This window comes from Notolepis coatsorum (genome assembly GCF_963971535.1).
Source record: "Notolepis coatsorum genome assembly, contig: SCAFFOLD_402, whole genome shotgun sequence".
Classification (NCBI taxonomy): domain Eukaryota; kingdom Metazoa; phylum Chordata; class Actinopteri; order Aulopiformes; family Paralepididae; genus Notolepis; species Notolepis coatsorum.
The window spans coordinates 95,677-109,607 of record NW_028169057.1 but is presented as its reverse complement, the minus strand read 5'-3'; the positions used below and the strand labels follow the sequence as shown (position 1 = coordinate 109,607).

Here is a 13,931-nt window from a genome sequence, read left to right as displayed (position 1 = left end):
CGCTTTAACTCATTGGCCGCCAAAAACTAATATCTCGTGTTTCGTCGCCAACGGTTCAGCGGCAAAAAACGAGTTTTCTCGTTTTTAGATCCTTTGATATTTTTCCTTTGATCCCCATTCTAAACACCCGCTTGGAGCTGCCTGTGTCTCCCTGGCACCGCTGCCTACGTTGTTAAAATTGCAATGACGATCGAATCCCGCCAGGTGACAGTATAGCCTACCTTTTGAACTGGGGATATCAGTTGTCTTTCAGTACTTGAGGTACCTCCAGCTGCTTCCCCCTCGAAGTAAATCAGGACATAGCAATCGGTCGGAGATTTGATGCCTCAAACCTATTGTTTCCTGTATGATAGCCATGCCCAATATACATGATTAATTGCGATCGCAATGGGACGACTGGGATTTATTCATTTTGGAGTACCTTCTGACTAAGGTAAGGTCTATTTTAGGTAACCTGCTGGTATTTTTTTTACAGTGTCGTATTTTACCGAACCTAAAACATGCTTTTGGTAACGATTGCAGTTTCGCGGTAAAACGACCCCCCGCCCCCCCCCCCCCCCCCCCCCCCCCCCATTGATGATTTAGTGAAGAAACATAATGGTACTGTATACACCTTTGATTTGGAAATAGTTTCAGGAAATAGAGTTTCAGGCGAGCAACCCGAACGATTTATAATGCATATAACACGTCATATCTCGCGATCTAGAAAAAAATACTGGATTATTTTGGAAAGGGGCAATGTTAGCATGGAATAACGCACAAACAAAAGTATGTAGAAATTAACTGGTTAGTCAGTGTTGGACTATAAACAATGCCTGTCAAAATTAGCCATACTATTGTCTCCATAGCTATAATACAGAACACACGATGGGTCCGCAAACATCGCGGAAATGGTCAATAATGCCGGCGCCATTGAGTAGAGATGGGAAAACAGCGTGGTGGTCAATGAGTTAAGGTCCGGTATCTTGTTGACTCCTTGCCACATGCTACGTGAGCTATTGCTACTTAGTTGTGTCTCTATTTTCTCCTTGTGGAGGTTTTACCGTGTTTTCTTCTCCTCCTCTATGTTTACAGATGCAAACGCAGCGTTTCTTGCTTAGTGCCATGCGCACGGAACTATTAATCCAACGTTTCTGGTCGGGGAAAAGCCGGAATGTTTTTGTAGGGACAACGTCGCTTATACACTTCTGTACAAATTCAAGACTTGTGGTGCATGTTTTCTGCATTGCTGATTAGCTACAGTACATCCAGTGTTTTGAGTGGCCAGTCTGTATCGACGGTAGGTGGTATGTACTTTGCAAAAATAAATACATGTCCCCCCCTACGCTCTGCATCTTCTGGCCACCTCAGACCTACTCCTATCGAGCTCCAGGGGGGTCATCAAAGTGAAGCAGGCTATTCTCTGTCCTCGCTCCACAATGGTGGAATGAACTTGTTTTACATATATAGTTTTTTTTTTTTTTTTTGCATATATTTGTTTTGAAATGTTTTAAATTTGAGTAGTGGAAAAGGGGTAGGATTAAATAAGTTATGTTGAGTTATGTTTTGCTTTTGTGTAGTTATTTATTTAGTTTGAGTTATGTTTTGATTTTGTTTAGTTATTTATTTTGTTTGTATTTATTTACATGTTCGAAATAAAGATTTAAAAAAAATTATAATAATCAAACTTCCCACCACCGTCAGGACAGCTGAAACCCTCCACATTTTCTGCCGTCGACTAAAAACACACTTCTTCAATCAATAACTGAAATACTATATCAATATATATTATGCACTATGCTACTAAGGAATCTACCTTGCCTATATTACTACCTACTATGCTAATATGTAATACTACTATGCACTCAAGACCTAGCACTCAAGTCCAACGCTTATTTATTTTAAAAAACATTTTACTTTCTCTCTTTCCTCCCATCCCCCAATTTAGTCGTTATGCCAACTCCCTTCCTGGTAATTGCACGCATTTCCCTAATGTCGGTCTGGAGAGGGTGTGTAGAGACTATCACATGCCTCCTGCGATACACGTGGAGTCGGCAGCCGCTTCTTTTCACCTGATAGCGAGGTGTTTCAATGGGAGAACGCAACGCATCCAGAGGTTCGCGCCATTTCCTCCCTGCTGAGCAGGCACCCCGACCGACCAGTAGGAGTCACTGTTTGCAACGACCAGGACTCATACCCCACAGGCTTCCCACCTGCGAACACTGCCACTTGTGTCCGTAGGGACGACTGACCAAGCCGGAGGTACCACTGACAGCTGGATTCGAAACCAGAGTCTCTGCGGCGGTAGGCGAGTACTTAGATATCTTTGACGAACAATGTCACTAACCCTTACCTGCCATAGTTGTACCCTTTATGCAGACTTTGTTGTTGTACAGAACTCGTAAGTCGCTTTGGATAAAAGCGTCAAGCTAAATGTAAATGTAAACGACTGTCAATACAACACGAGTCTTGCACACTGACTCTCCACACACAAGCACACATGAGCACACACACACACAACACACATACTGTATACGCTCACTCACACACTAACAGTCACTTTAGCATGAACACACACACAACACACATACTGTATACGCTCACACACTAACAGTCACTTTAGCATGAACACACACACAACACACATACTGTATACGCTCACACACTACCAGTCACTTTAGCATGAACACACACACAACACACATACTGTATACGCTCACACACTAACAGTCACTTTAGCATGAACACACACACACACATGCTGCACACGCTCACACTCAACGGTCACTTTACACAATGAAAAGGTCACTTTAAAAACAAGAACGGGAGTGGTTCTTGTATAGTAAATAGATGGATATAGCAAGATAGCATAAGGATATATAGTATAACTGTAGATTGTATAGTACAGTATTGTATAGTAGTGTACAGTAAGACCCAGTGCCTCATCCATAGCTAACATTGTATTGCACTATCGCAGGACCTTAGCATGTCTTTTACCAATGCTTTTTGTAAACTTTATGTATTATACCTGTTATGTCTTATTCTTATTACTTGTATTATTGCACAAATGTCTTATTCCTATTACTTGTATTATTGCACAATCGCTGCGGGCATGACCACCCGCATTTCACTGTATGCTTGTATGCCGTGACAAATAAAACTCTTGACTTGACTTGAGGCGTTCACCGGGCACAGCCGCGTTACCTTGGCAGTAGGCGCTGTCGTCGCGCACCCCTCGGTAGCCGTCCTTGCAGGTGCAGCAGGCTCCAGCCTCCAGGTTCACGCACTCAGAGTTCTCCACACACTGGCTGGTGTGGCCCTCCATGCAGAAGTCATGTCCTGGTGGGAGAGAGGGTGGAGGTTGGTGTGGGAGGAATAGAGAGAGAGGAAGGGAGAAAGGAAGGGATGGAGTGAGGTTGGGGAGATGGAGGGAGGTGTGGAGGGAGAGAAGGAATAAGGAATAAGTAAGGGAGTGAGGTGGGGAGAGGGAGGGATGTGTGGGGGGGGGTGTGGGAGGAAGGGAGGAAGAAGTAAGGGAGTGATGTGGGAGAGGGAGGGAGGGTGGAGGTGTGGGAGGGAGAGAGGGAGGGAGGAATGGAGGAAGACAGGGAGTGAGGTGAGGAGAGGGAGTGGGTGAGGTGGGGAGATGGAGGAGGTGTGGGAGGGAGAGAGGGAGGAAGGAATAAGTAAGGGAGTGAGGTGGGGAGAGGGAGGGAGGTGTGGGAGGGGGTGTGGGAGGGAGGAAGGAAGAAGTAAGGGAGTGAGGTGGGGAGAGGGAGGGAGGTGTGGGAGGGAGAGGAGGGAGGAAGGAAGGAAGAAGTAAGGGAGTGATGTGGGAGAGGGAGGGAGGGAGGTGTGGGAGGGAGGAAGGGAGGAAGAAAGGGAGTGAGGTGAGGAGAGGGAGGAGGTGTGCTCGGAGAGAGAGAAAGGAAGGGATGGAGTGAGGTGGGGAGATGGAGGAAGGTGTGCGAGGGAGAGAGTGAGGAAACGAAGAGTAAGGGAGTGAGGTGGGGAGAGGGAGGGTGATGTGGGAGGGAGAGAGAGAGAGAGAGAGAGAGAGAGAGAGAGAGAGAGAGAGAGAGAGAGAGAGAGAGAGAGAGACGAGAGAGAGAGAGAGAGAGAGAGAGAGAGAGAGAGAGAGAGAAAGGAAGGGATGGAGTGAGGTGGGGAGATGGAGGGAGGTGTGGGAGGGAGAGAAGGAGGAAGGAAGAAGTAAGGGAGTGAGGTGCGGAGAGGAATGGCGATGTGGGAGGGAGAGAAGGGAGAAGTAAGGGAGTGAGGTGAGGAGGTGTGTGAGGGAGGAAGAGAGGGAGGGAGGAAGAGAAGAGTAAGGGTGTGAGGTGGGGAGGGATGTGTGGGAGGGAGAGAAGGAGGGAGGAAGGGATGGAGTGAGGTGGGGAGAGGGAGGGAGGTGTGGGAGGGAGAGAGAGAGGAAGGAAGAAGTACGGGAGTGAGGTGGGAGATGGAGGGCGATGTGGGAGGGAGAGAGAGAGAGAGAGAGGGAGGGAGGAAGAAGTACGGAGTGACGTGAGAAGAGGGAGGGAGAGAGAGAGAGAGAGAGGGAGGGAGGAAGAAGTAAGGGAGTGAGGTGGGGAGGTGTGGGAGGGAGGAAGGAGAGGGAGGGAGAGGAGGGAGGAAGGGGAAGGGAGTGAGGTGAGAAGAGGGAGGGAGGTGTGGGAGGGAGAGAGGGAGGAAGGAAGAAGTACGGGAGTGAGGTGTGGAAGGGAGAGAGGGAGGGAGGGAGGAAGGAAGAAGTAAGGGAGTGAGGTGGGGAGAGGGAGGGAGGTGTGGGAGGGAGAGAGGGAGGAAGGAAGGGAGAAGTAAGGGAGTGAGGTGGGGAGAGTGAGGGAGGTGTGGGAGGGAGAGAGGGAGGAAGGAAGGGAGAAGGAAGGGAGTGAGGTGGGGAGAGGGAGGGAGGTGTGGGAGGGAGAGAGGGAGGAAGGAAGGAAGAAGTAAGGGAGTGAGGTGGGGAGGGAGAGGGGGAGGGGTGGTGTGGGGGGAGAGAGGGAGGGAGGGAGGAAGGGAGAAGGAAGGGAGTGAGGTGGGGAGAGGGAGGGAGGTGTGGAAGGGAGAGAGGGAGGGAGGAGGAAGGGAGAAGGAAGGGAGTGAGGTGGGGAGAGGGAGGGAGGTGTGTGAGGAAGAAGAAGTAGGGGAGTGAGGTGGGAGAGGGGAGGGAGGTGTGGGAGTGGGCAGTGGGAGGGAGGAGGTGGGAGGGAGAGAGGGAGAGATGAAGGTGGGGGGAGTGGAGATAAGGAGGGAGGGAGGAAGTAGAGGAGTGTGAAGAAGGAAGGATGGAGAGAAAATCTAAATCAGTGCCACAAGGTCAGGCAGGGTGAGGAGACAATGACTAAGCCTGGACATTCATTCATACAGTACGCAAATCGTACAACAACAACTATTGGCAAAAGTGGGATGTTATACCGACACATAAAGTGATTCTGAACGCAGACAAATGTCAAAATGTCCTCCGCCTCACCTCCATTCAGCTCCTCGTCTCTACATCAGAGGAATCTAGGCTGCCAGACTCTGTATCCGTAGACACCGCATTTGGAACATTTTCAGTTTAATAGAATGTGCAGCGCAGTGGGAGGTGGGCTTTTGACACAGATCAGCGTTTAGCTTAATAACACTGCTTTTTCTTTTTTTACAGCGTTTTTTCCTGGGGCGTGTAGATAAATGATGAGGCATAATGAAAAACGCCTCCGGTGATTTCGATGACTGCAACATGAGCTCAATACAGAATACGAGTGTATTCAACTGGAAATGGTGTGTGTCATGTTTCGCCTAATGTTTTTTCACATGTCCTCTAATATTGATTTCTATATGGGGACAGAGAGACGACCACAAGTCAGAACTGGCTTAATGTCCTGGGTCAAACTAATTAGATCTGGGAGCAGGGATGGGCTGTGCACCTGTTGTGCATTGAGGTAATCAATGCGGACAGGTTAAAGCCCCCCACCCTACAGACACACGGGGGGGGGGGGGGGGGGGGGGGGGGCTCTGTCTAGACAGTGAGTACCATCTGCTCTGGCTTGTGAACAACTTGCCACCTCTCCTCAATAAACTGCTCTGATTTACCGTCTAACGCCTGTGTCTCTGTGTCGGAGAGCTCCGAAAAAAGCCACAGGTTCAAACAGCCACAACCGGTACTGAAGACAACAACAACAACAACAACAACAACAACAACAACAACAACAACAACAACAACAACAACAACAACAACCACCACAACAGCCAATAGGAGGGGCCGTCTCCCTGCCTCGTCCCGATAGATGTGAGAGAGATTTGGTACAAAGGCAGGTAGGAGGTAACAGTGGGCAGCAGTGTGATTTAAAGCTGTGTGGAGCTGCCAGTAAAAATAGACCTGGGCTGTCAGAGAGACGTATAGAGGCTGGCTCTCCACACTCACACACACACACACACACACACACACACACACACACACACACACACACACACACACACACACCACACACACACACACACAACACAACACACTCACACACAACACACACACACACACCACACACACACACACACACACACACTCACACACACACACACACACACACACACACACACACACACACACACACACACACACACACACACACACAACACACACCACGCACTCTTTTCTGTTCCATCGTCTGACTGACACACTCAAAAACACAACTCTCTTATGTACGTATGTACTGCTTGACACATACTGTACACACATACGCGCACACACATACATTGTTTATGGCAGTAATGTGCGGCGCAGGTAGCACTGAGACAGAACGAGGGGGAGAGAGAGGGAGATGAAAAGATATAAAAAGAGAGAGAGAGACGGATATAAAGAGAAAAAGAGAGAGAGAAAACGAGAGAAAGAGAGATAAAAGAGAGAGAGAGCGATAGAGAGAGGGGAATAAAAAGAGAGAAAATGAGAGAGAGAAAAGAAATCGAGAAGAGTGAGATAGAAAGGGTGGGATAGAGAGAGAGAGAGAGAGAGAGAGAGATCATTATACAGTAACAGGCCTCGTATATCATCTGAGGAGTGAGACTTAATATCCATTCTCCCCTTCTATTAGGGAACACACACACCCAGAGGCAGGGCTGCAGTGTGTGCGCGTGTGTGCGTATAGGTGCGTATGTGTGTATGTGTGAATGTGTGTGTGTGTGTGTTGTGTGTGTGTGTGTGTGTGTGTGTGTGTGTGTGTGTGTGTGTGTGTGTGTGTGTGTGTGTGTGTGTGTGTGTGTGTGTGTGTGTGTGTGTGTGTGTGTGTGTGTGTGTGTGTGTGTGTGTGTGTGTGTGTGTGCGTGCGTGCGTGCGTGCGTGCGTGTGTGTGTGTGTTGTGTGTGTGTGTGTGTGTGTGTGTGTGTGTGTGTGTGTGTAATGTGTGGAGTCGTACCTCGGCAGACCTTGCAGCAGCGGTCAGTGAGTGTGATCTGTTCCGACTCGGGACAGTTGAGTTCGGGACAGGACCAGGTCTCCACCCTCCTCATCGGCCTTGTCCTGTCGCCATAGAAACGCAACACACAACACACGGCAGTTACAAGACACACACAAGTAATTACCGTAATAACTTAACCAATAGGCCTATTAAAACGATTCTTTATGTGAGTTGTACAGCCATAAATGTATTACTTCCTTCATGTAGGCAGATTACAGGTCTAATGTTGAAATATGTGCAGATAAAAGCAAAATATTTTCCCGTAAAATGTGCGTTTGTAGATACTATACATTATTAAACCACTGCAGTGTTTCTAATGTGCAGATGAGACTAAATGGCCGCGAGAATAATAGTCTGTCTCTGATATGAAAAGTCCTGTGTTAGCAAACAGTGAAAGGTAATCTGTTAAATACAGGGCCTTTCCTGGTGTTTTCCCTATACACTCAATTGCTAGTTTATGATCTATAGTACCTCGTTTGCAGGGGAGTGCTGCTATAAATGTGGTTTTGCTGTGTGATATGGAGCAGGAAGAGGAGCGACTGTGGATTCAATTGCTGTTCCAGTATCCCAGGGGAGCGGCGTGAGCTGACACAAGGGTATGGATATACATACTACATACTCACGGAAAAAAAACATTCTGAATGACAGTTGTATAGAAAATAGACAATTGTAATACATTTTATATCACGTTGTAATTCATACTGAGAAACAAACGATCAAATACCATTATTAAGAAAACATATTGTGATATGATATTTTGGAAATATGGCTTAGCCCTAGATGGGACCAAATGGACTGATTGTATTTCCTCTTAACAAATACTGTACATTCTTCTGAGAGGAGTATATACACCAAGGTTGTGGGTTCAGCCACAAAGCCTAATAACACACCACATAAAAACCAGTACAGTGGCATCGCCAGACCTTTCTTAGTCCCCCCCCCCCCGAAATACGACAACCTGAGGAATCCATTGATACAAAGCGCATCCTGCTACCTTGTCAGCAAGGGCGATAAATAATTTCTGCAATTCTAGACAAAACTTGGCGAGAAAAAAAAGGGGTCCCTTGACCTTTCACCTCAAGATATCTAAGTGAAATGGATTCTATATGGATATCCAAGAGTCCCCGTTTTACAGACATGCCCAATCTGTGCTAATCCCATGCAGTTTTGGTGCAAAACCATGCCGTTTCTTGCACGTTGTACAACTGTGTTATTTTCACCTGTTTTTAAAAATGGTGTACTTGCCGATTTCTGCATATTGGTGTTCCTAAACAGTCTTGGAATTGCATATATTGGGTCTGACTGGAAAGCTGAGACACCTGTGGATCCCTCGAGTCCCTACTGTATTCGTGTGTGAGAATGTTTGTGTCTCCATAGTAGCCATTTCAATGTAGTGATAGCATTTTTTTTTTCTTTTTTTTTACTTGACCTCACTGTATACAATTACCTACTGTGAGGATAATCACAGCCTCATGAAACTTTGAAACTCATGAAACACAAACTAGAGACCTGGGCCATTCAGAGGTTGTATGGCCTGCCTAGGTGTATTGAAAATAATGGGGTAGGTTCTGAGCCATTACCAGAATAGAAGTGCTGCTTGCCAACCAGTCGTCAAAAAATGCAATTCTTGCAGAAATCTTCAGGTATCAATTTTTTTTTATACCAAATCATAGCATGATAACTTGCAAATTCTCATTGAAAAACTGTCTCCATTCCAGTGTTAAACCCCATGGGAGATGAGAGAGGCTCAGCCCCAGACGGAAAACTCCACCCTAAAAACCTGACCCTGTAGTACAGTCATTTCATTGCTAGGTTTTAGTGAGTTTTTCCTTACCTTCGCGTGAGGTATGTCTGGGAGTGTTGCATTTATTTTGCATTTATTTAAAAAAAATTACCTTATGGTGTTCTTGTTTTGTTCTTGACTTATTGTGATGTTTCTTCTTGACTTGTTTAAAGAAGACGTGTACGGCCCATGGGGACATTAACATGTGTTGTCGGGCCTTACAAATACATTTGATTTGATTTGATTTACCTACTACCAGGGATCGAAACTCAAAGACAAGAGCACCACTTGAGCCTAAGACTTCAACAACATCAACCCACTGTGAATCAACAAAAATCAGTTCCTCCTGTCAGGCGAGCCCAAGAGATAATCAGTTCCTCCAGGCAGCGAGCCCAAGAGATAATCAGTTCCTCCAGCCAGAGAGCCCAAGATAATCAGTTCCTCCTGCCAGGCGAGCCCAAGAGATAATCAGTTCCTCCTCCAGCCAGCGAGCCCAAGAGATAATCAGTTCCTCCTCCTGCCAGGCGAGCCCAAGAGATAATCAGTTCCTCCTCCTGCCAGGCCAGCCCAAGAGATAATCAGTTCCTCCTCCTGCCAGGCGAGCCCAAGAGATAATCAGTTCCTCCAGGCAGGCGAGCCCAAGAGATAAGCAGTTCCTCCTGCCAGGCGAGCCCAAGAGATAATCAGTTCCTCCAGGCAGGCGAGCCCAAGAGATAATCAGTTCCTCCTGCCAGGCGAGCCCAAGAGATAATCAGTTCCTCCAGGCAGCGAGCCCAAGAGATAATCAGTTCCTCCAGGCAGCGAGCCCAAGAGATAATCAGTTCCTCCAGGCAGCAAGCCCAAGAGATAATCAGTTCCTCCAGCCAGGCGAGCCCAAGAGATAATCAGTTCCTCCAGGCAGCGAGCCCAAGAGATAATCAGTTCCTCCAGCCAGGCGAGCCCAAGAGATAATCAGTTCCTCCAGGCAGCGAGCCCAAGAGATAATCAGTTCCTCCAGCCAGGCGAGCCCAAGAGATAATCAGTTCCTCCAGCCAGCGAGCCCAAGAGATAATCAGTTCCTCCAGGCCGATCCCAAGAGATAATCAGTTCCTCCAGGCCGAGCCCAAGAGATAATCAGTTCCTCCAGGCAGCGAGCCCAAGAGATAATCAGTTCCTCCAGGCAGCGAGCCCAAGAGATAATCAGTTCCTCCAGCCAGGCGAGCCCAAGAGATAATCAGTTCCTCCAGGCAGCGAGCCCAAGAGATAATCAGTTCCTCCAGCCAGGCGAGCCCAAGAGATAATCAGTTCCTCCAGCCAGGCGAGCCCAAGACACAAGTTACCAAAACCTACGAAAAACCAGACATTAACATGAACAGAGGCAAACCAACCTAGATAAACCCTGTTATGTTCAGTCAAGATGCATCTGTCCGTATTCTCCCAGCACTTCTATCAAGTCCATATGTCAAGCATCCATCGCAAACAATTTTTTTTATACAAATGCAAGGTGATACCATCCATAAATTATACAGAATGTCATGCTGTACACATGTATTTGATTCTCCCGTTTGATGGATCTAGGTCCCTCCAGTTCTCATATTCTCCTATCTCCTATTCACTGTATAAGATGCCAGTTGGGACTATCGGTCTCTTGGCACTTTGATGCTTTTTCCTGGGCTTTACGGCTCTCTCCGTCTCGCCTTCTCCTCAAAGACCTGGCTCATCCATAAATGCATGAGGCCGTCCGTATACAGGAGCACGAGGCCCAAACAGTTTGTTAATTACAGTACATGCCACATCGACATGAAACCCGGTCCAGATCGTGCTTGATCTCAACTACACTATGAATATTTCATGGACACCACGTGACGCCAACGTCCAGGGTCCAAGTGGAAGAGAGTCGGCGCGCCGCTCGGTACGTGAGATCAGTCGCTATCCAGAAGACGACGGGACATATGGGAATTTATCACGTCGTAAAAGTTTAGAGCATAGGGACGTTAAAAATGGAGAGAGCGAGTTAGCGGCTGAGCTGGTGAGCTGTTTTTTAGTCCAACAGTCCATGTGTCTGCATGAAGTAGGCGACATCACTTCATTTAGCTTATTTAAACGGGGAAAGAAAGCATACAATAAAAGGTCCTAAAGGTCATCTTATCAACCGTATTGTGTAAATGGTCTAAAATACTGGGTTGATATGTCTATTTTATGCTTATTTTATGCCTAATTGTATGTCTGCATTGCTCTTGATCTTCAAATTTTGTGGAAATGTTATGCCTATGTCTTTCTTACTGCTGAGAAGCACTTTGAGCTGCAATTCTTGCATGAAAGGTGCTATACAAATAAAGTGTATTATTATTATTATTATTATTATTATTATTATTATTATTATTATTATTATTATTATTATTATTATTATTATTATTATTATTATTATTATTATTATTATTATTATTATTATTATTATTATTATTATTATTATTATTATTATTATTATTATTATTATTATTATTATTATTTTAAAGATTATTTAAGGCCCTAAATAAAATGCTGGTTTTCAGAGGGGTCCTTGTCCTGTAGCAAAATGAGAAGGAAAAAGCAAAGGGGGTTAAAGAAGAGGAGGATTAAAGTGACATTATGTTTAGAAGAAGGAGAGAGGAAATGAAGAAGGAGAGAGGAAATGATGAGGAGAGGAAAGGAAGAAGGAGAGAGGAAATGAAGGAGATGAAATGAAGGAGATGAAATGAAGAGGAGAGAGGAAATGATGGGGAGAGAGGAAATGAAGAAGGAGAGGAAATGAAGAAAGACAGGAAAATAAGAGGAAATGGGAAATTAAGAAGGAGAGAGAAAATTAAGAGAGGAAATGAAGAGGAACGAGGAAATGAAGGAGAGAGAAAATAAAGAGGAGAGGAAATGAAGAAAGAGAGAGTAAAAGAAGAGGAGAGAGGAAATTAAGAAGGAGAGGGGAGATGAAGAAAGAGAGAGGGAAAGAAGAGGAAAGAGGAAATGAAGATGAGAAGAAGGAAGGAGGTAGAATGTGTCTCTTAGTCCTGTTCGCAACACAGGCTGCTTTTGTATATAATAATTTGTTCTTAATTGCTTGCCTGGATAAATAAAGGTTAAATAAAAAATTCTCAATCACCCAAATCAGTGACCGCAGACCTTCCTCGCCAATGGGAGGTTCATATACAGCGATTTGAAGCCAACAGAAGATGAGTTGCTGCATGAATCAGGCTATTCTCAAGTAAGTGTGCATCGCTGCTTGACTGAGTGCTGAGGCGGGAACTGTGAACTGGCGCCGCGGGGATGCATCCAAACTGGTCAAATAATTTATGTCCACTATTGTGAATAAAATGACGTCTGTCAACTTATCAATCATTGAAGTCAATTTAAAATAATGCATCTCTCTCTCTCTCTCTCTCTCTCTCTCTCTCTCTCTCTCTCTCTCTCTCTCTCTCTCTCTCTCTCTCTCTCTCTCTCTCTCTCTCTATATATATGTATATATCTCTCTCTATCTCTCTGTCTCTATATCTCTCTCTATCTTTTTCTCTCTCTGGTGTGCACTGTCCAGAATTCTCATTCTCAAAGTGCGGCCCACAGGCCAACGGCTGCCCTCTAGAGCGCTTCTGGCGGCCCGCGATGAGTCCAGGTATAAATCCATGCGTTATGTTTGGTCCGCGTCCGATACAGTTTTAAACCAACCTACAGTACGACGTCAGTCACGTCACACATTACTTCGCTTTTTTTTTAATTTTTTTTAATTATCTTTTCCGCCTTTCTTTTTTCCGTTTTTCTCCCATCCCAATGTTAGTCGTTATGCCAATTCCCAATGCCCTTCCTGGTCGTTGCGCACTCTATCCCCTACCGTCGGTCTGGGAGGGCGGAGACTATCACATGCTTCCTCCGACACATGTGTACCCAGCCCACCGCTTATTTTCACCTGGCAGCGCGGACTCTCATTGGGAGAGTGTAACGTGTGGAAGGATCACACTACCTCTCTCAGATCCTTGCCTCGCTGTGCAGGCGCCCCGACCGAACTGTAGGAGTCGCTGTTTACAATGACCAGGACCCACCCTCGCCGGGTTTCCCACCCGCTAACACTGCCAATTGTGTTAGTATGGACGGTCGGCCAAGCCGGAGGCACCACAGCTGGATTCGATCCCACTGTCTCTGTGGTGGTAGACAGACGCTTAGTCCGCTGCGCTACCCGGCCGCCATACTTTGCTTTTTAAGAAGGTAAAACTGCACCTCCTGAGCTAAGCTGTCAAGTTAGGGATGACAGGTTGTTGAAAGCTCACTAGGCTACCGGTTGGAAACATGACCTGCGAGATGCCTACTCGCAATTGTGTTCTGCTTTTTCTTAGACTCGAGAGGCAAGGAGTTTTCCCTCATTCACAGTCATGTCGGGTTTCCGTACAGAAATAAGCGATCATAAATGAAGCCTATAAAATCCCACGGCATATAAGATCATAACAATAAGACAAAAAGGCGAGGCAAAAGGCAAGGGATAGCGATCAATTAAAACATGTACAACTCGATTGACAAAAGTTGGAGATCAAGGTTTTAAATTCTGCAACAGAGGGGAGAATCTCAACCTTTAAGGAGGTAGACAGAGGGGAGAATCTCAACCTTTAAGGAGGTAGACTGCGCAACGACCAGGAAGGGCATTGGGAATTGGCATAACGACTAACATTGGGATGGGAGAAAAACGAAAAAAAGAAGGGGGGAAATGATAATAATAATAAAAAAAAAAAAACGAAGTA

General features: G+C 46.1%; 1 protein-coding gene across 1 annotated transcript in view; it reads right to left on the bottom strand.

The window, feature by feature from the left end:
- Positions 1–13,931, bottom strand: part of LOC311248805 (protein kinase C-binding protein NELL2-like) — a gene marked incomplete at both ends in the record, with an annotated part of 69,951 nt that overhangs the window by 12,636 nt on the left and 43,384 nt on the right. The window contains 3 exon segments of the mRNA XM_084339633.1: positions 3,184–3,318; positions 7,374–7,467; positions 7,469–7,477. Of these exon segments, the coding sequence (XP_084195759.1) occupies positions 3,184–3,318; positions 7,374–7,467; positions 7,469–7,477 (238 nt within the window).